At 38.8% G+C, this 27,649-nt stretch overlaps 1 protein-coding gene across 1 annotated transcript in view; it reads left to right on the forward strand.

The window, feature by feature from the left end:
* The window catches only part of LOC124795095 (ADAM 17-like protease), a 124,013-nt gene that overhangs the window by 73,614 nt on the left and 22,750 nt on the right, over positions 1-27,649 (forward strand). Inside the window, exons 6-8 of the mRNA XM_047258928.1 lie at positions 10,856-11,046; positions 14,391-14,585; positions 24,612-24,750. Coding sequence (XP_047114884.1) covers positions 10,856-11,046; positions 14,391-14,585; positions 24,612-24,750 — 525 coding nt within the window. The remainder of the gene's footprint in view (positions 1-10,855; positions 11,047-14,390; positions 14,586-24,611; positions 24,751-27,649) is intronic.

Raw genomic sequence — 27,649 nt, forward strand, 5'->3', positions numbered from 1 at the left:
TGGCAGGTGATCGGCGTGAAAGGAAGTGCTCCATCGCAGCGAGGCCCTGGACGTGCGGAATATTTGTGTATAACGAAGTGTTCAATGGTTACAAGGATGATTTCCAGGGGTAACAGACTGGGTAGGGATTCCAGGCGTTCGAGAAAGTGGTTGGTGTCTTTGATGAAGGATGGGAGAATGCATGTAATGGGTTGAAGGTGTTGATCTACGTAGGCAGAGATACGTTCTGTGGGGGCTTGGTAGCCAGCTACAATGGGAAATGGTTACAAGGATGGTTTCCGGGGGTAACAGACTGGGTAGGGATTCCAGGCGTTCGAGAAAGTGGTTGGTGTCTTTGATGAAGGATGGGAGACTGCATGTAATGGGTTGAAGGTGTTGATCTACGTAGGCAGAGATACGTTCTGTGGGGGCTTGGTAGCCAGCTACAAACTCTTTGCCTTTACAAATGTCTGCTTGTGTCTGTGTATGTGCGGATGGATGTGTGTGTGTGTGCGCGCGCGAGTGTATACCCATTTTTTCCCCCTAAGGTAAGTCTTTCCGCTCCCGGGATTGGAATGACTCCTTACCCTCTCCCTTAAAACCCACATCCTTTCATCTTTCCCTCTCCTTCCCTCTTTCCTGATGAGGCAACAGTTTGTTGTGAAAGCTTGAATTTCATGTGTGTGTTTGTGTTTGTTTGTGTGTCTATCGACCTGCCAGCACTTTAGTTCGGTAAGTCACATCATTACATGATATGCATTGTATGTTCATAAATTATAAAACATGAGCACTATTTCCTCCTGTGAAGCAAAGTTATTCCCTAAGTTGCTTTATATGAATGCCGAGATGGTCTAATGAAAAGGCACAGCTAATTTCCTACCCCAGTTTGAGCTTGTGCTCCATTTATAGTGTTGACCGGATGCTAAACCGTGTTCTTCATTCCTGTTTTTACCCTTTTCTTTTGATGAGATGATGCCAATTTTCAGTGAAAACTAGTTGTATTGGTTGTTGCTCTATAACCTTCAGTTCTTGTCAGAAATCATAATGTGTGAAGCAGTCCCAAGCTTTACTTCAATAGCTATACCTCTCCTTTAGCTTGATTCCTCACCCATGGTTAAGTGGGAGGTCATTTCAAGGTATAGTATGCAGTGAAAGACTTTCCAGCAGCCAAATCGAAATGCATCCCTCTTGGCCAGTTTCAGAAGCAGCCTCCCAGGATGCAAGATCCAGGCACTTCAAAGACGGTGGGGTTACTAGTATATTGATGCTCCAATGTTAGGCACGTAATGGACCCTCTTAAGATATAGCTGTCAAGGAGAGAAGAAGTCAAGTAGGCACTGTGTGTGTGTAGCATCATTGACACTACCAATTGCACGCCTTTGATACAAAGCCAAGTGGAGGGTCTGATTCAGAGGTTCAGTCAGCTTTCCGACCATTAGGCTGCAGATCCCTTGACTAGCACCATAGGGTAGTGGGATATTGGATCCTACTTAGTTGGTCAGGGGTCGATTAAACATAGAAGGTGGCTACACAGACAGCGGGGGATGTGTGAAGTGGACTGAGCTGTTTTTAGGTTATAGAGGGTCATGGGAAAATGCGAAAAGTGCTTTAGTCTCAAAGAGTGCAAGTCAAACACAGGAAGAGTGTAGACATAACAACAATCGCTATTTTAATTGTAAATTATTACAGCTATATTGGGAAAGAACAAGAGCTCCTAGTGCTAGTAGAAAGCATTGAAGCTCAAATTGTTACAGGAAATAAAAGTTGGCAACACTGGAGATAAGTTCAGCTGAAATTTTTATAAAGCACCTAATGGTGTTCGGAGAAGATAGATTAAATACAGTTGGTGGTGGAGGTTTGTTGATGTTAGAAGTAGTTCATCTTGTTGTGAATTGAAGAAGGTATGTCATTTGAGTTACTATGGATAGAGGTCACACTTGACAACTTTGATAAATTAATGATTGATTCCTTTTGCTGACACCTGACTGAAATGATACAAGTGCTGAAAGGTTCAAAGAAAACTTGAGTCTCATTTCAAACAGGTACCCAATTCATAAAATTATAGTTGGTGATGACTTCAATGTGTTGGTGGAAATACATGTTTAAAATTAAACTTAGGCATAAAATGTCATCTGAAATGGTACTACATGCTTTCTCAGAAAATGATACTGAACAATTATTTCTGGAGCCCACTTGAAGTGTAAATGGTTGCAAAAATGTACTTGATCTCTTAGCAACAAATAATCGTGAACAAATGAGGAACACCATGATGGATACAGGGATTATTGACCACAGGATCTTTGTAGAGAGAATAAATACTGTAATACCCAAATCCACCAAAAATACATGCAAGTCATATATGTTTAAAGCGATGCAGATAAAAATTTGCCTGACACCTTCCTAAGTGCCAGTGTTCACTCCTTCCAAACTAACTATGTAAGCGCAGACCAGATGTGGCTTAAAGTCAAAGAAGAAATATCAGCAGCAATTGAGAGATTTATACCCAATAAATTAATAAGAGATATAACTGATCCCCCAAGGTACAGCAGTTAATGTCATAGCTTTGGAAACATGATGTTGTTGTATGATGAAGATTTTCTGGATCATGTCATCTTTGATGATTAATCAATATTTCACTTAAGTGCAAATGTGAACACACATAATGTGCACATCGGGGATCAGAAAATTTTCACGGGATGGTACAGGTGTAGCAAGACTCCCCTAAATTGAAGATTTTTTGTGCCCAATCTCAGCCTCCCCCCTTGAACCATGGACCTTGCCATTGATGGGGAGGCTTGCATGCTCAGTGATACAGATAGCGTACTGTAGGTGCAACCACAACTGAGGGGTATCTGTTGAGAGGCCAGACAAACATGTGGTTTCTGAAGAGGGGCTGCAGCCTTTTCAGTAGTTGCAGGGGCAACAGTCTGAGTGAGTGACTAATCTGGCCTTGTAACACTAACCAAAATGGTCTTGCTGTGCTGGTACTGTGAACAGCTGAAAGCAAGGGGAAACTACATCTGTAATTTTTCCCGAGGGCATGCAGCTTTACTTTGTGGTTAAATGATGGGTAAAATATTCCGGAGGTAAAATAGTACTACATTCGGCTCCCCAGGCGGGAACAACTCAGGAGGACGTCGTTATCAGAAGAAAGAAAACTGGTGTTCTATGGATCGGAGTATGGAATGTCAGATCCCTTAATTGGGCAGATAGATTAGAAAATTTAAAAAGGGAAATGGATAGAATGAAGTTAGGTATAGTGGGAATTAGTGAAGTTCGGTGGCAGGAAGAACAAGACTTCTGGTCAGGTGAATACAGGGTTATAAATACAAAATCAAATAGGGGTAATGGAGGAGCAGGTTTAATAATGAATTTAAAAAAATAGGAGTGTGGGTAAGCTACCACAAACAGCATAGTGAACGCATTATTGTGGCCAAGATAGTCACGAAGCCCACGCCTACCACAGTAGTGCAAGTTTATGTGCCATCTAGCTTCACAGATGACAAAGATAGTGATGAAATATATGCTGAGATAAAAGAAATTATTCAGATCGTGAAGGGAGACTGAAATTTAATAGTCATGGGGGATTGGAATTCGATAGTAGGAAAAGGAAGAGAAGGAAGTGTAGTTGGTGAATATGGAACGGGGGTAAGGAATGAAAGAGGAAACCGCCTGGTAGAATTTCGCACAGAGCATAACTTAATCATAGCTACATTTGGCTCAAAAAGCATGAAAAAAGGTTGTATACATGGAAGAACCCTGGAGATACTGACAGGTTTCAGATAGATTATATAATGATAAGACAGAGATGTAGCAACCACATTTTAAACTGTAAGACATTTCCATGGGCAGATGTGGACACAGACCACAGTCCATTGGTTATAAACTGTAGATTAAAATTGAAGAAACTGCAAAAAAGTGGAAATTTAAGGAGATGGGGCCTGGATAAACTGACAGAACCAGAGGTTGTAGAGAGTTTCAGGGAGAGCATTAGGGAATGATTGACAGGATTGGGGGAAAGAAATACAGTAGAAGAAGAATGGGTAACTTTGAGGGATGAAATAGTGAAAGCAGCAGAGGATCAAGTAGGTAAAAAGAAAAGGGCTGGTAGAAATCTTCGGGTAACAGAAGATATATTGAATTTAATTGATGAAAGGAGAAAATATAAAAATGCAGTAAATGAAGTAGGCATAAAGGAATACATAGTCTCATAAATGAGATTAACAGGAAGTGCAAAGCGGTTAAGCGGGGATGGCTAGAGGACAAATGTAAGGATGTAGAGACATATCTCACTAGGGGTAAGATAGATACTGCCTACAGGAAAATTAAAGAGACCTTCAGAGAAAAGAGAACCACTTGTATGAATATCAAGAGCTCAGATGGAAACCCAGTACTAAGCAAAGGAGGGAAAGCAGAAAGGTGGAAGGAGTATATAGTGTCTATATAAGGGCAATGTACTTGAGGACAATATTATGGAAATGGAAGAGGATGTAGATGAAAATGAAGTGGGAGATATGATACTGTGTGAAGAGTTTGACAGAGCACTGAAAGACCTAAGTCAAAACAAGGCCCTGGGAGTAGACAACATTCCATTAGAACTACTGATAGCCTTGGGAGAGCCAGCCCTGACAAAACTCTACCATCTGGTGAGCAAGATGTATGAGACAGGCGAAATACACTTAGACTTGAAGAAGAATATAATAATTCCAATCCCAAAGAAAGCAGGTGTTGACTGATGTGAAAATTACCGAACCATCAGTTTAATAATTCACGGCTGCAAAATACTAACACAAATTCTTTACAGATGAATGGAAAAACTGGTAGAAGCTGACCTCGGGGAAGATCAGTTTGAAATGTTGGAACATGTGAGGCAATACTGACCCTATGACTTATCTTAGAAGATAGATCAAGGAAAGGCAAACCTACATTTCTAGCATTTGTAGGCTTAGAGGAAGCTTTTGACAGTGTTGACTGGAATACTCTCTTTCAAATTCTGAAGGTGGCAGGGTAAAATACGGGGAGCAAAAGGCTATTTACAATTTGTACAGAAACCAGATGGCAGTTACAAGAGTTGAGGGGCATGAAAAGGGAAGCAGTGGTTGGGAAGGGAGTGAGGCAGGATTGTAACCTATCCCCGATGTTATCTGTATATTGAGCAACCAGTAAAGGAAACAAAAGAAAAACTCGGAGTAGGAATTAAAATCCATGTAGAAGAAATAAAAAGTTTGAGGTTTGCCGATGACATTGTAATTCTGTCAGAGACAGCAAAGGACTTGGAAGAGCAGTTGAATGGAATGGACATTGTCTGGGAAGGAGGATATAAGATGAACATCAACAAAAGCAAAGTGAGTATAATGGAATGTAGTCGATTAAAGTTGGGTGATGTTGAGGGACTTAGATTAGGAAATCAGACACTAAAAGTAGTAAATGAGTTCTGCTGTTTGGGGAGCAAAATAACTGATGATGGTTGAAGTAGAGAGTATATAAAATAGACTGGCAATGGCAAGGAAAGTGTTTCTGAAGAAGATAAATTTGTTAACATCGAGTATAGATTTAAATGTCAAGATGTCATTTCTTAAAGTACTGTATTTGTATGGAGTGTATGGAAGTGAAACATGGACGATAAATAGTTTGGACAAGAAGAGAATAAAAACTTTCGAAATGTGGTGCTACAGAAGAATGCAGAAGATTAGATGGGTAGATCACATAACTAATGAGGAGGTATTGAATAGAATTGGGGATAAGAGAATTTTGTGGCACAACTCGACTAGAAGAAGGGATCAGTTGGTGGACATGATCTGAGGCTGATTATGTGTTTTGTGACTTTTACATTATTATTTATGTTGACTGTGTTGATTATGTGGTATCATTTAGTAACTTCTTTAAATATAAATTAATTGTGGCGATGTGCCCTATATCACATGTACAAACAGTGTAGTACAGGAGTTAGACAAAAATAGAGAAACACCAAAAAGAAACCACATTATGATGCATACTACAGTGTAGGAAAACTATTTGTGTGCAAAACAGTTTCCAGTCATCTCAGAATGGATAAATACAGTTCTTGTATGGTATACAAGCGATTCTTATACCATTCTTCCTGCTAAACAGTGGCAACTTATGGTAATGATGATGGAGGTGGATACCAATCTTGTATTATTCTCTCCAAAGTAGAAGACAAAGGCTCAGTTATATTGAAATCTGGAGACCGGTGGCCAGGGGAGAGCAAAAATTCATCCTTGTGCTCACAAACCAGTCATGGGTGATGTGAGTTACATGCACATGGGTCCCGTCATCTTGGAACACAGCATCATCATTGGGAAACAAATATTGCTCCATAGGACGGACCTGATCAGCCAGAATGGTCTCTCCATCATTGACAGTAATGAGACTGCGGAGAGTAATTAAGGTGACCACGGAATACCGTGATATGGCTCCCCAAATTATTGCCATACGCTCACCACATTTTTCTCTTTGGATGTAAACTCAGCCAGAAGTTGGAAACAGCATGATACAAAACATATATGATCAAGTGACTTTCTTGCATTTCCCACAGTCCAAGTTTTATGACTCCAGCACCATGTTTTCCTGTAACAGACATCTGCATAACTGATGAGCGGTTGTATAATTCTAGCTTACCATGTAGTTCGCTGCTTATGGACCTCCCCTTGTTTTGTTGTGTGTTTACAAAGTTCGTGAATGTGACATTCAGTTCTGTAGTGACTTTTGCAGTTGTCCTCTTTATTTTCATCACAACCCTCTTCAGTTACCTTCTGATATGATCACTCAATACACTCATTCTTCCGTGTTGTGATTCAGTGGGTGACGTTTTTAAACTTTCTGTGTATGCAGTATATATCTTCGATGTAGTGGCTCTTGAAACACCAAAAACGTCAGCTGCATTGTTTAGGGTACCCACTAAATGAGCACCAACAAGTGGCCCACTTTTGAATTAACTTTGCTCCGTATAATGCATCCACAACTACACACGTCACGGATTGAGATAATGCACATCTGGCTCTCAGTGAATACCAGAAGTATTGGGTTGTCAGTATCCTGCCAGAGCTTTCCTTTCTGTATTTATACTGGCACATTTCATAGTAGACTTTTAGTTATCGAACGAAATCCATTAGACTTTTTTTAAGAAATAATTAAATTTCTTGTATGACTTCGGTAAACATTTTTTCCATTGTTCATTTAGTAAATTCACTCTGATAGTGTGACTTCATCAGAATTTATAATTATTTAAAGTAATATTTTCTCCTCCTCCTCCTCAGTTACATCTGGTTGGTAGAGCTTCTTTACTGCTGTCCTTTAGCCACCATGAAATAATTTATTATGGTGCTCTCATACATTTTGTGAAAGACCTTTGTATTTAGATATAAACCATACATTACTGTTGCACTATGTTGTTCTATTCTTGTCGGGAAACAAAGCAAAGCTGTGTATCAGCATTACATATTGTACCGTGGGGGCGTCAGGATGTGTAAGTTTGCAGAAGATTTTGAAAACTGTTCCGCTAGTTGACATGACATTCGAGAAATAGTGAGTTTCGCAGTATCTGTGTACTTTCCACATTTTTGAACATTTGCTTCGTATTCATCATTGTCTAACAGATTGAGGATCCCCTCATCTGGTTTAGTGAACTGGCTCAAAACGTTGTAGTCTCGCTTTATAGCATTTACAATCCATGAGTTCTGCAGCATCTGACATCCTTTCAACTACTGTGACAGAGTGCAGAATGATCACTCTTTCTCTCATGTTTAGGCCATATAATTATGCTTCCAAATTGTAGCCCACCTTATCCAATCTGCCATATTATTTGGAAATGTATGGCAGTGTTGGCATGCAATTAGCTGTTCTTAAATCGGGATTATGGAAGGATCACTGCCCTGAGTAACGCAATAAATAACTTTCAAATCCAACCTTAGTTAGTACAGCAAACAGCCAACAGGTGGGAGTGATAGCCATATGTGTGTTATTTCATTCCATATAGTGGAGATGCTGAGTCACGATAGGCACAACAAAAAGATTCACACAATTATAGCTTTCGGCCTACCGTGACTCAGCATCTCCACTATGTTGTGAGTAGCAACTTTCCCTCTCTAATATTGTTACGTTCCATCCTGGATTTTCCATTGTTTGATTATTTCATTCTATGACATGTTCAGCTGTGAATGCATTATGTGTGAGCTAAATGAATTTGAAAGTGGGCCAATTGTTAGTGCTCATATAGTAGGTACCTCATAACCAATGCAGCTGAAATTTTTTTGTGTTTCAAGAGGCACTACATTGAAGATTTATACTGCATACATGGAAAGTGTAAAAACATGACCCATTGAACCACAACATGGAAGAACGAGTGTATTGAGTAATCATGACCGAAGGCCACTGAAGAGGCTTGTGATGGAAAAATAAGAGGACAGCTGCAAAAATCACTACAGAACTGAATGTCACATTCAAAAACTTTGTAAGCGTCAAACAGCACAAAGTGAGGTCCACAAGTAGGGAACTGCACGGCGAGCTGGAATTATACAACCGCTAATCAGTTATGCAGATGTCTGTGACAAGAAAACGTGGTGCCAAAGTCATAAAACCTAGACTGTTGGAAATGCAAAAAGTCACTTTATCATATATGTTTTGTATCATGCTGTTTCCAACTTCTGGCTGAGTTTACATCCCAAAAGACAAGTGTGGTGGGGGGCTGGCAATGATTTGGGCTGCCATATCACGGTATTCCATCGGCACCTTGACTACTCTCCAAAGTCTCATTATTATCAATGATTTATCCAATTGTAAAATATTTGTTTCCCAATGGTGGTGATGTGTTAAAAGATGACAGGACCCCTGTCACAGCATCCAGAACTGGTTTGTGAGCACAAGGACGAATTGTTGCTCTCCCCTGGCCACCAGTCTCCAGAATTCAATATAAATGACCCTTTGTCTTCTAATTTGGAGAGAATAGTGCAAGATCGGTACCCACCTCCATCATCATCATCATCATCATCATCATAAGTTTCCACTGTTTAGCAGGAAGAATGGTATAAGAATCACTTGTGTACCACACAAGAACTATATTTATACATTCTGAGATGGCAGGAAGCTGTTTTCCTTAACGACTTTCATACGCTGTAGCAGGCATGGTAATGTGTTTGTTTTTGGTGATTATCTATTTCTGTGTAACTCCTTCACTACAATGTTTGTACATGTGATATAGGTTACATCACCACAATTAATTTATATTTAAAGTAGTTATTAAGTGAGACTACATTATCAAGACAATCAACATAAATAATAATATAAAAGTCACATAATACATAACCACATAATTAACAATATTTGGTAAATCAGGTTTTGCTTATTATGACATTCCAGTGCAGTGAATACTGGGTGTTTCCAAATGAATATCAGGATTTTAAAGCTATGTGGCATTTATTACATTCAACATACAATTATAAAGAATACATCAACTGAAGGAGTAACCCAAACAGTTTTCCTCACAAGTGTTCAATATACAAGCACTATTGTCCCACGGCACACGTCAAGTCATTAGGTGGGTTCTTCCTATACCTTGATCTAAATTATTTATATTATGTTTCTCTCTTCTGTTCAACACTTCTTGTATGTAGTGAGTAACAATTTATCATTATTCACAATGTTATTTCACTCCAGATTTTTCCTTATTTTGAGTGTTTTAACATATTTCACTTCTTCTAAAACTTACCTTGACCAATGGCTTAAACAACCATAATTCTGTAGTTCATCAAAATTAGTGCATTGCCTGGACTTTTTGTTACTCTTATGATCAGGAATTTTAAGCCGTCATTTTCCCTACTGTTCTCTTGCTAGCCAAATACTGGCAATGGATATTTCTTATATTTGATGTTAAAATTTGACAAGACCATGGCCAACTTCTTATCCAGATTTGAGATTGTGCTCTATTTCTGTTGAACTTGTTGCCTATAAACATCAAAGTTGTTTTTTTTTTTTTTCCAATGTGAATGAGTCAATGGCAATTTTTGGTTAGTTATATTTGATGATATCTTACACAGTATTTTCAGTTCTAATGCTTTTTCTCTATCACAGATTTTTTATTTTCATTGTCAGTGTAACATTATTATTAAATATCTTTTATAAAGGTTTCATATCTTTATTTCCTAACTTGTTGACTATTAGGTAAGGTATATGCTGGATTTAATAATGTGATAATATAATTTAAAACAAAAACACTGTATCATCTTGATGTATGCATTTTTATAGAATGTAATTCTAAATCATCAAGTTAAAAAAAGGTGATTTTTAATGTATAGTGATTGTAATAATGTAAAAATATGTTCAGTGTGAAGTATGTATTAGGTACAAACTAATCTACCCCCAAAAAATACTTTGTGGATAACTATCAGTTTTGTGTGTCATGTAAAATTTAGTATGACACGTTTTTAAACTCACCGACTCAGTTGTATTGAAAATGTTGATTTTAGAATCCTGCCTTCCCATGGAAAAATCTCTGCGGTCTTACACACTTATCAGAATTTATTCACACGTGTCTCATCAGCTGAAGAAAGTTATGACATGAAAGTAAATATTTTTTCGTGATTCAGACTGTGATCAAAAGAATCAAATTTTATGTGACTTGCAATGCAGTTAAACACCTGTCTTAATTTCTTTGGGAATCTATAGAATTATTGTACACATAAACTTCTGGGGTAAAATTAATATGAAAGTCTTGTTGTCAGTATATCATTGACAAGCTCAATGTATATTTGACGGAATACTCACTGGCTGTAAATCTTGAGCAAATTTTTTTCCCTACTTCAGTTAAATATGTCTTCATTATCTTCATAAAGTAATTTTTTTCTTTTTTTTTTCCTTTCAGGACATAGCCATGATGACGATGATTATGAAGAAGATGAGGAGCAAGAAGAAGTAGTAGTCAGATACAAACGCCAGGCTGAGCAATACGAATACACACCCACAAAGACAAGATGTCCATTGCTTCTAGTTGCAGATTACCGTTTTTATCAGGAAATGGGAGGCAGTAATACAAAGACTACAATAAATTATTTGGTTTGTTTTTACAGACTAATATAGTCATAGAAGTACATATTTTAGGAGTGAATTATGTTTAAGAAATATTTGTTAGATGATACAGAAGAACTGTATTAACATTATCTAATCCCCTTCATTATTATGAGATGCCAGAATTGAACTTTATTTGTGCCATTTCAGTAAAGAACACATTCTGGGGCCATTAATAAGATATACACTGTTATCTGTAGACATTATGTAGGGTAAAGCTGTTGTTGACCTGCAGGTCTGAACACCTTGCACCCCATTAGAAATGATTCAGTTGGAGATGATAAACTCTTGTCTTCCTCCAACCTTTTAATTATTTTCCTCAATCATATGTTGCCCTTCCCATTCTGAAGACCTTTTTTTTTAAAAAAAATGTGCTTTACATTGAATTCTCTGAATATTTTGTCATATTAGATGATGAAAAAATATAGTCAAGATATTCTTTTATGGAAACTTTAATGGAAAAATCGCTAGCACATTAGTGTGGAGGGTCAGATTTTATTTCAGCTCTGTTGTCCTCTAACTTTCTGCAGCATATTTAATATTATTGAGATCAGTAATGAATAAAAGCTTGTTCTTATTTTACTTTTATTTCACAGAAATGCTAGCCAAATGTTATACAATTAACAATTTATATTTTATGGCGTAAGCATGTAGTAATCACATAAATTTGTAACATTTGTAACAGAAACAGTATGTAAGGATAGATGCTACCCACCACATAGATGAGGCATTGAGTGGCATACAGGCACATTGAAAAAGACTGCTAGATAAAATTCAGCTATCGGACTAAGTCCTTCGAAAGTCGCAGAAAACAAAATTCATACACATTCACACAAGCGCAACTTGCAGCCACATGATTGCTGTCATCTACAGGCACTGAGGCCAGCTGCAAATGCATATGAAATGAGCAGCAATCTTTGCTGGAGTGAGTAGTTGGGGTACAAAAGAGGTGCTGGGTGGGGAGCAGTGCAGGTGTAGGTGGGGAAAAGTGCCAGTGCTGCATGTGGGAGCATACAGGTATGTGGTGGGGACAGGACAGTGAACTGCTAGATGCAGCATTGGTAGGCTGTGCTGAGAGGTTGGAGTTGCAGGCAGGGTCAAGTGGGTAGAGAGAGAAGTAGAGAAGGCACAGGATGTGAAGCAATCATTGAAATCAAGCACTTTGTGTTGCGCAGCTTGCTCAGCAACTGGGTGGTCCAGCTGTCTCCTGACCATTGACGGTGGCCATTTGTACAGACAGACAGACAGCATGTTAATTGCCATGCCCGTGTAGAACGCAGCACAGTGGTTGCAACTAAGTTTGTAGATCACAGTGATTGTGCATTTGATGAGGTAGGAGACACCTGTGACTGGATGGCAGTAAGTGGTAGTGGGTGAATGCAAGGGACATGTGTAGCATCAGTCTATTGCATGGATAAGAACCATGAGCCAAGGGGTTGTCTGCTTCTGTTGAAGAACTTAGACCGATAGCTGAATTTTATCTAACAATCTTTTCCACCGTGCCTGTCTGCCACTCAATGCCTCCTTGTATGCGGTGAATAACATGTAGCCTTTCGTATTGTTGCCATCCCATCCAGACTTTTCCATTGTTTAACTTTTGTAATAAAAATTCATGGTGAAGACTGGTAGAAACAGTCCCTTCCCTTTGCATGGCAGGCACTGGCTGCATTTTATGCACTCTGTATTGGTTCTGCCATTGACAAGTTTGTTGTGACAAAATATCAGCCACTATGAGCCAGTGATCATACCCATCGTACTTATTGTCCAGACCTGGTTTTGGATGAGGTTCGTATATGTTTGCCTCTTTTGAGATACCTAGCTCATCGTCTAACACTGACTCACATTCTCCTGCCCTCCTCTTTCTGTCTGGATAAATCAAATGAGGCTCTGTCAAAGACATCTTAAATTTAAGATGATTCATGATGCTCATTTTCACAGTCTGGTTTTCACCACTGAAAGATACATTATTTACAGTAAACACTGGAAGTATGCCTCACAGATCAGAATCTTCTAACAGGGAAGGAATCTTCTTCTAACAGGGAAGTAATCTGATATTCTGTTAGACCTGAATGTAACATAGCTAATGTGCATCTAAAGTTTCGCACAAAAAAAAATCATGAAAAATAGTGATAGAGTTAGCACATGACAGTGTCCATTCAAGACCAAAGTTGTATAGTAAACACCTAACTCACACAGTCATGTTAGCACAAACTTAACACAAAATTACTACGCGTAGACATGGCATTACTAATAATTGTTGACAGTACAACATTATATTATCCTTTCCAACCAACCACACCATGAAAGTGTGAATTTGGGTGGAAATGACTAAAATGACCTGTTTCACATGATATGCATACCACACTGTAATGTTGCATATTTACTAAGAGTTCTTCTTGTGGGGCAGCCATAACTGTGCAAGTCAATTATGTAGAATGAAGAAATTGCACAACAGTTGCTGAATTAACTATCTTTTATTGCATCCATGATGTATTTCAAAATACTTAAAGTTCCATCTGGTGTAAACTGTAATAATTAAAATATTGTGTTACAAAACAATGGAAGATGATCCTCAAGTTTTTTAAAAGAAGTCAGTTAAAATTTCTAAAATAAAATAAGAGAGAACAGGACATCACTTACAAATAAAACCACTTAACCATATGAGGTCATCCTCGCCCTAATGCGGTCATGGAACAAAAGGGGTAAAAAGGGGGGAGCTAGAAAAATCCCAAAAACCGATGATTTTTCTGAAACTGGATGTTTATGCAGTAAAAGATTGTCAATTCAGCAGCTATTGTGCAGTTTCTTCATTTTACAAAAGTTGCATTATTACATACATGAAAGAAGCAGAGGTGAAAGAAGCAATTAGTGTCAAAAAATTAGTAGTCTGACACTTTCCACTAAGCCACAAAACTACAGATTTTACACAGTAAACAGCAGTATTTTACAGAATAATTTTGCTGTGGCATGCATGGGCAGTTATATGAATATTTATAGTATTGAAAGACGATGGAATACCAACAATATGGGAAGGGTAGATCGCTACTCACCACATGGAGGAGGCGTTGAGTTTCAGATAGTCACAACAAAAAAGAATACTAGTATCCCCTTTTGTTGTGCCTGTCAGCAACTCTATGCCCCCTCAATGTGATGAACAGCAATCTAGCCTTTCCATGTTGTTGCTATAAAAATATTTAATGTGATACCAACAAAGTGATGTATATATTGAGCTTATATCTGGATTTAAAAAAATATTTAATGGAATTAGTCAGTTGTAGAAAATCATAAATTTTTTTGTTGCAGTTATAACAACCAGGGATTCTTTTTTCCAGATTAGCTTGATAGATAGAGTTCATAAGATTTACAATGACACAACATGGCATGACCGCCAAGAAAATGATGGCTTCAAGGGCATGGGATTTGTAATAAAGAAGATAGTTGTCCATAGCGAACCTACCAGAGTGCGTGGTGGAGAAGCTCATTACAATATGGTTAGAGAGAAATGGGATGTCCGGAATTTATTGGAGGTACATTGTTAGTTTTAGTGTTCGTCTTTAATATTGAATAGTGGATTCATATTTTTTTACTGCAGTGTCAGTCATAGAATGTGGCACATACATGTTGCTTCATATTTTGAAATGATAGTTTAACTTATATTGCAAAATGTGATCTTCAGCATGCTTTGCCGTGTAAAATTAGCATGGAAAATTATAGCTATGTGATTACAGATTTTTCTGTGTTCTCTAAATTTTGAACAATGTCATGATTTGGACCTTGGTGTCATTATTACCTTAACCAGGTGTCTTAATACCCGGGAAGAAGGAATGTACTTTTCATGATTGAGGAAACTTTTTATGTTTATATGAGGAGTGTTCAAAAGAAAAGGTATGAAACAGCACTGTGTTTATAATTGAAGTCTTTATTCAAAAGTAATTAACACAGGCCTGAGCACAACTATCCCACTGTTTCACGAGGATTCCATGTTTCCAAAATACCTGTGTCTGTGACAGAAGTCAGTCATCCATTGTGTTCTTCAATTTGTCATCCGTGTTGAAGCCCTTCACTTTGAGATGGTTTTTTAGGTGGACCATAGACATGGAAGTCACAGGGCAACATGTCCCGGTTGTAGGGCGGATGCTCCCACTTCAACTTAACCATTACACTTTGTGTGACCTCGGAGACATGTGGACATACTTCATCATGGAGGGTGAGCAGCCCAGGCCATTTGCTCTTGATGGACTTGCATGGTGTACGAAGTGTCCCACAGTACGTGTCACTATTTATGGTTTTGCCATGCTCAAGGAATTCAATGAGTATCGGACCTTGTATGTCAAAAAAGACTGTGAGCATCACCTTGCCTGCTGAGGGTACAGCTTTGAAATTTTTAGGGGGAGGTGACAAATGTGCAAACAAGCTGCACACTACATTCATGGCCTTAGATGTCTCGCTTTGTTATCCCAAAGCCACACATGGAAATTTCAACCAGTTTGGTTGTTACAGGGTTTCGTGCCTTTTCATTTGAACACTCCTTATATTTTTGTTTACATTTATTTAATAGAACTTGCTGTTTATAATTCTGTGGTATTGACTGAGAGCTTCATAATTTTAGTGTCAGTCATGAAATGAATGGTAGGTAACTTTTACCATCATAACGGAACCCAATGGCCAGATGGCTGCCAGCTTATATCCAAATCAGAGTTGATTTCTTTCTTAACCAGTGAATAGTTTTTAATGTGCACTAGCTTCCAAATACTATGGATAAGGCAAAAATGTAATCATAAATATGGGAACCATGAAGCAGTTTACATGACAATTGAGTTCGTTGTTTCTACAGCAGTCCTAGATAAAAACACCATGTGCCAGTCAACTGCACTGTAATATTCTTGTTGTCTATATATAAACAGGCAACTAAATATTTCAGAATAGAACAGCAATTGATGTTGTAAAACTGAGAGAAGGCAACAGACATAGCCAGCATGGTAGAACAGTTTGATTTAAAAAAAAAAAAAACTGCAATTGAGAGCTGTAGGCAGACTGGAGGCTGGTCAGATATAGGCAGGTGGCCAGGCAATTGAATTTTCATCCTTTTTTTGTTAATAGACTATGACCACAACTTGTAACCACTGACTTAACATCCAGAAGATCTGTACAACAAGTGGCAGTGATTTACACGTGCCAGTGACTTTTGGCTATTATATTCTCAAATTGCCATGGCCACACTGCAACAACGGCTTCCTCTTACATAAGATTCTAGAGGTGACTTCATCAGCTGCTAAGCATATGTGGCCTCAAGAAGGTAGTATACACATTGATGAGTCAAAACTGAATACCACCTGGTGGTTTTGATGGCACATGACATGTTAAGGAAAGTCTATAAGTGAAGCAGAAGTGAGTGGGGAATCATTCTAGTGATAGTAAGGGTCTCAAATGTGGAAATCCACTAAGATAAGGGACTTTGACAAAGGGCAGTGTGTTTTGACCTGGAACCTGGGAATAAACATCTCAGAAATGGTGAAGCTGACTAGCTGTTTGCATGCTACTGTTGTGAGCATGTATGGAAAGTGGGTGTCAGATGGTAAAACTGGCAGTAGGTGGTCAGAGGCTTGCTACTGTGTAAAGCAGAAGAAGTGATAATTTGTGACAAATACAATGACGTAGTACAAAGCCAGTGTAAGTGCAAGTGCACACCATTCAGTGCACATTGTTCACATAGGACTCCGCACAGACGAGCCATACGTGTTCACATGTTGTCCAGCAACATTGTCAGTTGCCTTTGCAATGGACATGGAATTACCAAGCCTGGACCTGATCAGTAGAAATGAGTCACCTGATTGGTTGAATCACGATTTTTGTTACATCATGTCGATGGTCATGCCCTGATATGCCATCATCCGGACAAATAGCTGCTGCTTTTTTTTTTAAAAAAAAAAGGGCACCTCGCCGCAGATGCAGTCTTTTGGGGGCGGCATCATGCTATAGAGAACATTCACCTGGGCTTCCATGGGGCTTGTGGTAGTAAGCAAAGGCATCATGACAGCAATGGACTAAGGGTAGTAAGCAAAGGCATCGTGACAGCAATGGACTATGTGAACATTACACTAGCCAAAAAAATTTCACTTTTTTCCGTAACTGGCATGAAAACAGCTAATCTTTATGTTTTCAGGCATGCTGATATCGAAAATGTTATTGAAAATATAAGTTTAGCTCTTATTTCAAAGTTATGATAACTTTACATTATTGCCTATATAAGCTTATGCTTTTGTGCTATCCCTTGGAGGAAGGTCAAAGAAGGCGCAACCGCTTTGCCTGTTGGTGATTCCCTGATTAGCACCCGGCAGTAATCAGCTGACACTGATGCACTCCACTTTCCATGGCATCTCTTTTCCATGTCTGAAATTTGCTGGTAGAAATGTTCTCATGCTCATAGGTTACAGCACCACAGTTGTGAGGAAAGAAGTCCAAGTGGGAATCTAGGGAATGTGACTTCAAGGACATGTTGTACCCCAGTCTATCGTAGCAGTGCAGAAGATTTGCTACAAGATCCTTTCAGTTTTCTGCCCTCTTATTTCCTAGAAAGTTTGTTGACATTTGGACAAAGGCATCCCAAGCTAACTTTTCATCACCGGTCAGGATGGTGTTGAAATGCTCTTATTTGCACAGTATGTGTATCCAGGAACCGACAAAAATTCCCTCTTTTATTTTCACCTCACTAAGACGTAGAAATTTCTTGTGCAAATAGATAAATGCTTCCCCAGTTTTGTCCATGGCCTTAATGAAGTTTTTCATTAGGTCAATTTTATGTGAAGAACTTGGAGACTTATGTTCTTTCTTTTAACAAATGCCTCATGCATAAGATTGTGAGATGCTGGTTCAAGTGATCAATGCTTAGGCAAGTTTGTCTCTTTATAATAAAGTGCTTTGGTGCAGCTATCCCAGAGGCGTAGGAAGCAACAGAATTTGGTGTAGCTGTATTGTAGCCCAAGTAAGACACAAACAGTTTAGCTTTATCTTTCAGCAGTTCAAGATCTCTCTCTAGGTCATTAAGGTCACATTGTGTTATTTTGTGACTCTCTGTACATTCATCATTACACACAAAATTGAAGAACTGGGTTTTAAAGGTGTTGGTGTAGCATTAATTTCACTACCACCCTCGTCACTATTACAATCAGGTGGGACAGGAACAGACCAGTCCGTCTCCATGAGGCAGTAGTCTCATGGCCAGCGGTATGTTAGGATATGTCAAGAAAGACGGTTCCTTCTAGGAAATACCTTGTGTTAATGGAGTAACAATCATTTACTTGGTTTGATGGTTCTCATCAGATGATGGGTGTTGCAAAACCTGTGGAAGATCTTTTATGATTTGGCCACGAACGCAACATACATGAGGAGCTCAGGGCTTGTCCTGCACCCCGATTTAATAGCAATAGTACAGTCTGTACACCTTCCTCTTACATAGCATTAGTGGCCTCCTTTGTGATTGCAGTGTGGTCTGTCCACAAATATACCAGAAATTGTCAGAACTACTTACCCATTTGTGAGGCAAATTCAATCACATGAATTATAGTAACCACATGCAATGATTACACTTCAGTAATACATTCTTATTGCAGTGCGGAAACACAACACAGCTTGTAACAGACTGAAACTATGCTTAAAAGAAACATGCTCCACTCCTCCCTTTCTCTTCTTCGTCCTCTTCCCCTTCTCCTTGTTGCTAAGGGCCCAGGCTAAAAATAGCAACAAAATACACATAGCTATTATTGCCAGAAACTTCATCACTCTGTCTACCATCAACTGGATTTTGAAACCTGTATGGGAAGGGATTGACCGTGAATGCTAATAAAATATAATTTTAATTAATAGCACTCCTCTTTAAATTAGGAACAAGAGCTAATTCAAGTTTTTATTGTCATTTTCATTATCAGCATGGTCAGCATAGTTAACAAATATTTATTTCATTCCAGTTACATTTTCTCTATTGGCCAGTGTTGTTATTACGAGTCACCTCTATCTCTGCATGCTTGATGTCTTCCTCGATGACAAAGGCAGGCTCCAGCAGGATAACTGCCTGTGTCACAAAGCCAGAAATGTGTTGCAATGGTTTGAGCAGCATGATAGTGAACTCATGTTGATGCCTTGGGCACCAAATTCAACTAAGCTACACATGATGGAACACATCTGAGATGCTATGGGCAGCAACTCCACACTCACAAACCATCATCCCATAATTTACGGAAATTGTGTAACCTGGTTGTAGACATCTGGTGCCACATACCTCTGGAAATCTAGCAAGGACTTGTCAAAACCATTCTGTGAAGAATCACTTGTGTATTGTGTTCAAAATGTGTGGATCAGTATGTTATTAAGGAGGTGGTCTTAAAGTTTTGGTTCATCAGTGTATATAAGGGAACTAGCATTATGTGAAAGAGAAAAGGTAGAAAATTTCTTCACTTAACATCTTTCTTATCTCAGTGATGCATTTAGTTTTTGACATAGTACACTTCTAGATACATGCCCTTTATACCCTCTTTCCAGTGATTAGAATCTAACCCAGAGGTGTGATTCTGGATAGTGTGACTGTTATAAACATTCCATTGGACTTGAAATATATCTTGGCCACAAATTTACTTGAATGTAGACGGTAAAGGGGATGCTGAATTTGGTGCACATGTGTAGGTTCCAACAATTCTTACGTCAAATTCTTCTGTTTTCCCATTGCTAAAGCACCTTTTTGAGCATGGGGATTGTCATGATGAGTGACAGTTCTCTTTTTTCAAGATGACTGGCATAAGTAACTGACAATTAGGATTTTATTCTCAACAAGATAAGAATAATCCCTTTTTCATCCCAGAAAACCTTAGCTATCAGCAGAGGAAATCTTCTTCTTTTCAGTTGGGTGAGCTCATTGTAAAGATGGAATATTTCATTGAGTGTCACTCCTGTCGTCTTCTGGTCTTTTGTGACAGGTTCTGTGTCAACTTGGCTGTGTCAAGTTGTCGTCTTCCCCCACACACTCGATGGAGAGGAGCAGGAAAGGGGGAGAGGGGGGCATCTTCAGTCTTGATGTAGTCATTCAGGCTCCAACTTGATGCCTCACGTGTAACAAGTCACAGTAGTGATAACATTGACCCACACACAATGTTGATCAAAAGTGAATCCATAATATGTTATCTCAAAAATATTTCTTTCGGATGGAGCTACACTGAAAATTGATCTTCATTTGCATGGTGTTTATGCACATGATGTTTCATGTATTTTGTTTCACCATCAAGTACTGTATAATATTTTTATTATATTTATTATTTATTCATTTCACAGTCTAAGGAGCATGTGGAACCATTAGTTAGCACTGGTCTCCTTAGCTTTCTTATTCTTCTTTTCTTCCCAAAATGTCCTCATCCTTTCACTATGGGCCTGTATTCTGTCTTGTATCCGTGCGTTTTTCAATTTCAGATTCTTTTCCTTCAGGTTTTTCGTTTTGAACTTATGAGAGTTGATTTTCTGTCTGTACGCAGTCCATGTGGTTTCTAGTGGGTCAATACTGAGTTCCGTGGGATCATTTTGGGTTTCTGTTAGCCAGCGTGCCCTGGTTTGGCGAGTTCCTTTGATGATAAAGAATATTTTCTTGGTAATTCTAGAGGTGTCCATTCTTGCTAAATGTCTGTAGAATTTCAATCATCTTTTCCGTGCAACTGACGTGAAACATTCAGTCCTTGAGTACAGTTCTTCAGAGCTTTTGAACATCGAGGTACCACCTTGAATCTTGGGTCCAAATATTTTCCTGAGTATTTGCCTTTTCATTTTCTTAATGTCCTTGATGTTGATGGTTAATGATTATGTTTCAGTTGCGTAGAGCACCTCCGGAAGAATGACTGTATGATAGTGGTGAAGTTTGGCTTGGGTGGATAGCAATTTCTTATTGTATTTGTTCCAGGTCATTGTATAAGCTTTACATAATTTTTATGCTTGTGTTTTGTGAGCTACTTTTCATTGCCAGTGTTGCTGATCGTTTCACCCAAGTACTTGAAGTTCTCAACTTGTTTGATGTCACCATATTTTGTGGCGAGTGGTTTCAGGTTTGAACTAGTGGAGTCCATGAATTATATTTTCTCGTAAGAAATTTGGAGACCAGTTTTGATGGCAACCTCATGAAGTTTCTCGATGGTGTAGCTATTGCTAGGTCATCAGCAAAAGCAAGGCATTTTATGTTGATTTGTTTGTTCTTTGTTCCCATATTTATTCCAGGTATTTCTTTTTCCCATGTCTTGATAATCTTGTCCAGTATCAGATTAAAGAGGAGTGGGGACAACCCATCACCCTGTCTCACTCCTGCCCTAATTTGAAAAGGTTCAGAAACTTCTTCCATGAATTTTACTTTGAGGTTGTGTCTGTTGAAGTCTGCTCAATTAATGAAGTAGTTTTGTTATTTACACCATATTCACGAAGTGTATTGAACAGACTGGTGCGATGAATTGAGTCGTATGCTTTCTTGAAATGTACGAAGCTGACTACTGTGCTGTTCGACTGACAGCGTTGCAGTATCATCTTCAGGTTTCAGATCTGTTCTGCGCAGGATCGATGTTGGCAGATAATATGATGTAGATAACAAAACTACTTCATTAATTGAGCAGACTTCAACAGATACTGATCGTATATTCTGTCCATTGTTCTAATTTGGTGAGAAGAACATGTGAGAGCACTTTGTAAGCAACTGGTAGGAGTGAAATGACTCGATAGTCGTTGGGATCAATCTTGTCACCCTTTTTGTGTAGAGAGTGAATCAAAGCAGTTTTCCAATCTGCTGGTATGACTCCACTTTCCCATATATTTGCAATGATAGTTTTCAGTCTGTCAGTCAAGAGTTCACCTTCAATCGTGAGCATGTCGGCAATTACACCATCTTCCCCTGGTGCTTTGTTGTTTTTGAGATGTGATAAAATGTTTCATATCTCCTCATGCGTAGGTGGAGCTGAATCCTGGTTTGGGGTCGCAACATGAAAGTCAAGTTTGTCTGCTGGTGGTTCACAGTTGTGTAACTCCTCGAAACGCTGTTTCAGGATTTCACAGTCTGCCTTTGTGTTCGTTTCAAGTGTTCTGTCAGGGTGCCACAAACAAAGAGAGGGTGGCTTGAAGGTTGCTAGTTCTTCCCTAAATGTCCTATAAGAGTTTCTCGTGTTGTTTCTTTTAAAATCATTATCAGTTTCCTCTAATCGTTTGTGATGGTGTGTGTGTTTAATTTGTCTGATGATTTTGGATGTTTTCTTCTGAGTTTTCAAAAAGTTCTGCCAATTCTCCAGTGTTTGATGGCTGTGCCAATAGTCTTTAAATTGTTTTTACAATAATCAAACATCCTCTCGTGCACCATGGAAATACTCATGGTAGTGTAGTTTGCTTGCTTCAATAAAACAGGTAGTTGTCCTCCAGGTGCAACCTCATTGGAGGAGTATCTGCAGTCTGTGGAGAAGCCAAATGAGTACATAGTTTCTGAAAAGAGGGAACAGCCATTCAAATATTTTCTGGGATAACAGTCAGGATGATTGGTTGATTTGAGCTTGTAACATTATCCAATATGGGTTTTCTATGTTAGTACTATGGACAACATAAAGCTAGGTGGATTTATATAGCTTTTTTGTGTGTTTGGTGGTGATATTCTGCTGGGTAAAACATTCCGGAAGTAAAATAGTTCCCCCTTTTTTATTTTGGTCAGGTACTACTCAGGGAGATGCTGTCATCAGAGGAAACAAATTTGGCAGTATACAGTTTAGAGTGAGGAATGTTTCATCCTGCATTTGGGTGGAAATAAGAAGAAGCTTAGAAGAAGAAGAAAAGGAAAAAATAATAAATGAACGTTGACTGGGAGTGGGGGAGGGGGGGGGGGGGGAATGAAAGGAGAAGCCACTGGATAGAATTTTGCACACCGTACAATGTAGTCATTGCTAACAATTGGTTTAAGAATCAGAAAGAGCATTGTATTTGTGGAAGAGATCTAGAGATGCCAGAAGGTTTCAGTTAGATTATGTGGTGGTGACAGAAATTTAGAAACCGAATTTTAAACTGCAACTCCTTTCTAAGAGCAAATTTGTATTCTGACCTTAATCTGTTAGTTACAAAATAAAGGTTAAAGCTAAACAAATTGCAATAAGATAGGAAATTAAGGAACTCAGACCTGATTGTTGAGAGTTTTAAAGGAGCCTTTTATTTTGATGTACATTTGAGGACAGTTTCCATAGTGTGGCTGTTAGAATGGACACAGCTGCCTGTGATGCTGAAAACAAGTCTCATTTGCATTGAGAGTCTCTTATCTTATTATCTTCCCTGTCAACCATGGAACTTACTGTGGCGAGGTGGCTTGCATGTTTTACAGCTAATGTTGGCAGTGAGTGGCCACAAAACAGTGGAAATAAATTGAGCTGTAGCCAAGATGCCATGAAACTGTAGTGTTATCAGTAAATTGTACTAACACGAGAAAATAATAATTAGCATTTAACCACTGACAAAATTTGTCACACACAGTGCTGTTTCCAAAAGTGGTGGTGGTGGTGGTGGTGGTGGTGGTGGTGGTGGTAGTGGTGCATATACTGAAGGCAGAATGGTTACAAGCTTTCTGCATGTAACATTCCCCATACACATTTGTGAAACTTCAAAACCTGCAGAAAATCACCATATGCTACCTGTCAGATGCAATAAATAATAATAATGGTATTTTCCTGTTCCTGCACATTTTTTGTAGTCCCTATTCAGATGAGACGCATGTGGTATGAGCCCATTGCTTTGATGGAATATCTTAAAAATTGGAGAAAAATGCAGTAATATAAAATTTAAGTTGTTGGAAAGCAATAACTGTATTCTTAAGCAGAAATGAAAGCTGTAAACTTACAAAATATGTACAGATTCTCCATTGTGAATAAAAGTGATGATCATAGCAACTACTTGCACAGTGAAACAAATATGATGCATTACTCAGATCAGCTTAAAGTCACTGTCATACAGTCACAATAAACAATGCTAAATATGACAGTGCAGCATCTTAGTAGCAAAAGTATTAGGATCATACATTCACAGCACAGTGGGTACACAGCAATAAGACTTAATCTGAAAAAAAATGTATGTGGGATGCCGTAACAGAAATTATTCCAATTAGAGCCTCTTTTTTTGTGTGAAGTTTTTTGCTTCAGGTGTATATTTGTTACCTCCAAGAATGTTGACCTTTGCTTCAGGAGTGAATTGTAGGAAAGGAGGACCAGGGAATCAATAGTTTTCGTCCTTCATTTCTTACTTATCATTTCTGATATTAACAGATCTCCATTGTTTTATTCTTCACTTACATATTATTTTCTTGTGGCACCCTGTTAAATACCTCAAAAGTTTTCATTCATTATTTTGCTTAATTTTATACATACAGGAGGTACCTGAGTGATTGTTTTTTTGTGTTGTACAAAAAAAAAAAAAAAAAAAAAAAAAAAAACATTGGATTTTTAATGTTGAAGTCTCTAAATTTGAAGTCTGTTTGAAAATAGTTGTAGATAAATTTATGATTGAGGTGTAATGTTTAGGTTTTTAGTCGTGAATACAGCCATAAGGACTTCTGTTTAGCCCATCTTTTCACTGACCTAAAATTTGAAGGAGGTATCCTAGGGCTCGCATATGTGGGTTCACCAAGAAGGAATTCAGTTGGAGGCATTTGCACACCAGGTCAGATTCTGACTACACTAAACAGCTTGCATACTCCTGTTCTGTAAGCCTGCTTAGACCACTGTAGTTCAGCACAGAGCATGTTTTCTGAGACACCAAATGAAGCTGTAGTTACAATTTATGGCTGTCTTGTTGAAAATTAGTTTTAAAACAAAAAAAAGAGAGAGAGAGAGAGAATTCAACATTTGGTATCATTGTTGATGGACTGATTTTTGAACTAGTGCTTTCTGATAGTTTCATATTTTTCCACTGTATTAACAAGATGTTCAACACACAATGCTTGATACCACACAAAGTATCTGCAAAAGATAAACTAATTTTCTAACACAGAGGCCTTTTAACATCTTATAGTTATGAATTGAGAATGTCATTTATAATGGACTCTCATTAGTCAGATATTGTGTTTTTTCTTGCATGATGAGTGCTTTTTAAGTGTAATTTCAACCCACTGTATTAATGGCCTGAGTATTTTCACTATAGTAATTTAATATACTTCAGTAAAATAGTTTCAGTGACAGTAGTTGAAGGCATTGATGAGTTAACTGTCTGTGATCCCTATAATAGATGACAGAAACAGCTGAAACAGACCAAGTAAGAAGATACGATGGTGCACCAGATTCATATTTATGAGTAATCATGTTTGAAACCCCATGTGGCCTTCCTCATTTAGGTTTCCCTTCACCAGCTTAACATATGCCGGGAATGATTCCTTAACTACGGGCACAACAACCACAACCACAGCACCAGAGTTGTTTGTGCAATTGGTAGCGATCACTCACCAGAGAAATGGAGCATCATGTTGCACTGCAGGCACAGGGCCGTGAAGTTTTAGTCACACTTAAGGTAACAGGTGTATCTAGTTGCAACATACTGAAAATAAAGGTCACCACTGCAGCACTCATGCTGACGAAATCCTCTTTATGTCTAGTGTGTGTCACACTGATCTCTGTATAACAACTTCTGTGCCTTCTGGCTTTCACCTCTGGATATTCATCTGCATCGAGATTAGCTGAAAGTAATATGACAGTTAGGCAGGAGGCGAAAAAACTTCAATTTCATGGTGGAGCAGCTGCTCATAAGCCACACATCATGCCAGTAAATACCAAATGACATCTCGCATGGTGTAAGGAATTAAACATTGGATGATTGAACAGTGGGAAAACATTGTGTGGAGTGATGACCCTCGGTACACAATGTGGCGATCTGATGGCAGGTGGCGGGGTGGAGAGGGGGGGGGGGGGGGGGGGGGAGGTTATGGGGGTATGGCAAAGTCCGGTGAAAGTCATGTGCCAGCGTGCATAGTGCCAACAGTAAAATTCGGAGGCAGTGGTGTTGTGGTGTGGTCATGTTTTTCATGGAGGGGGCTTGCACCCCTTGTTTTGCATGGCACTATCACAGCACAAGCCTATATTGATGTTTTAAGCTCCTTGTTGCTTCCCACTGCTGAAGAGCAATTTGGGGATGGCGATTGCATCTTTCAACACAATCGAGCACCCATTAATAATGCATGGCCTGTAGCGAAGTGGTTACATGACAATGTTGTTGTTGTTGTGGTCTTCAGTCCTGGGACTGGTTTGATGCAGCTCTCCATGCTACTCTATCCTGTGCAAGCTTCTTCATCTCCCAGTACCTACTGCAAACTACATCCTTCTAAATCTGCTTGGTGTACTCATCTCTTGGTCTCCCTCTACGATTTTTACCCTTCACGCTGCCCTCCAATACTAAATTGGTGACCCCGTGATGCCTCAGAACATGTCCTACCAACCGATCCCTTCTTCTAGTCAAGTTGTGCCACAAGCTTCTCTTCTCCCCAATCCTATTCAACACCTCCTCATTAGTTATGTGATCTACCCATTTAATCTTCAGCATTCTTCTGTAGCACCACATTTCGAAAGCTTCTATTCTCTTCTTGTCTAAACTATTTATCGTCCATGTTTCACTTCCATACATGGCTACACTCCATACAAATACTTTCAGAAACGACTTCCTGACACTTAAATCTATACTCGATGTCAACAAATTTCTCTTCTTCAGAAACACTTTCCTCGCCATTGCCAGTCTACATTTTATATCCTCTCTACTTCGACCATCATCAGTTATTTTGCTCGCCAAATACCAAACTTCTTTACTACTTTAAGTGTCTCATTTGGTAATCTAATTCCCTCAGCATCACCCCACTTAATTTGACTACATTCCTCGTTTTGCTTTTGTTGATGTTCATCTTATACCCTCCTTTCAAGACACTGTCCATTCCGTTCAACTGCTCTTCCAAGTCCTTTGCTGTCTCTGACAGAATTACAATGTCATCGGTGAATCTCAAAGTTTTTATTTCTTCTCCGTGGATTTTAATACCTACTCCAAATTTTTCTTTTGTTTCCTTTACTGCTTGCTCAATATACAGATTGAACAACATCGGGGAGAGCCTACAACCCTGTCTCACTCCCTTCCCAACCACTGCATCCCTTTCATGCCCCTCGACTCTCATAACTGCCATCTGCTTTCTGTAAAAATTGTAAATAGCCTATCGCTCCCTGTATTTTAACCCTGCCACCTTCAGAATCTGAAAGAGAGTATTCCAATCAACATTGTCGAAAGCTTTCTCTAAGTCTACAAATGCTAGAAACATAGGTTTGCCTTTCCTTAATCTTTCTTCTAAGATAAGTTGTAGGGTCAGTATTGCCTCACGTGTTCCAACATTTCTACAGAATCCAAACTGATCTTCCCCTGAGGTCGGCTTCTACTAGTTTTTCCATTTGTCTGTAAAGAATTCGTGTTAGTATTTTGCAGCCGTGACTTATTAAACAGATAGTTCGGTAATTTTCACATCTGTCAACACCTGCTTTCTTTGGGATTGGAATTATTATATTCTTCTTGAAGTCTGAGGGTATTTCGCCTGTCT

Source organism: Schistocerca piceifrons, chromosome 4, assembly GCF_021461385.2.
Source record: "Schistocerca piceifrons isolate TAMUIC-IGC-003096 chromosome 4, iqSchPice1.1, whole genome shotgun sequence".
Lineage (NCBI taxonomy): Eukaryota > Metazoa > Arthropoda > Insecta > Orthoptera > Acrididae > Schistocerca > Schistocerca piceifrons.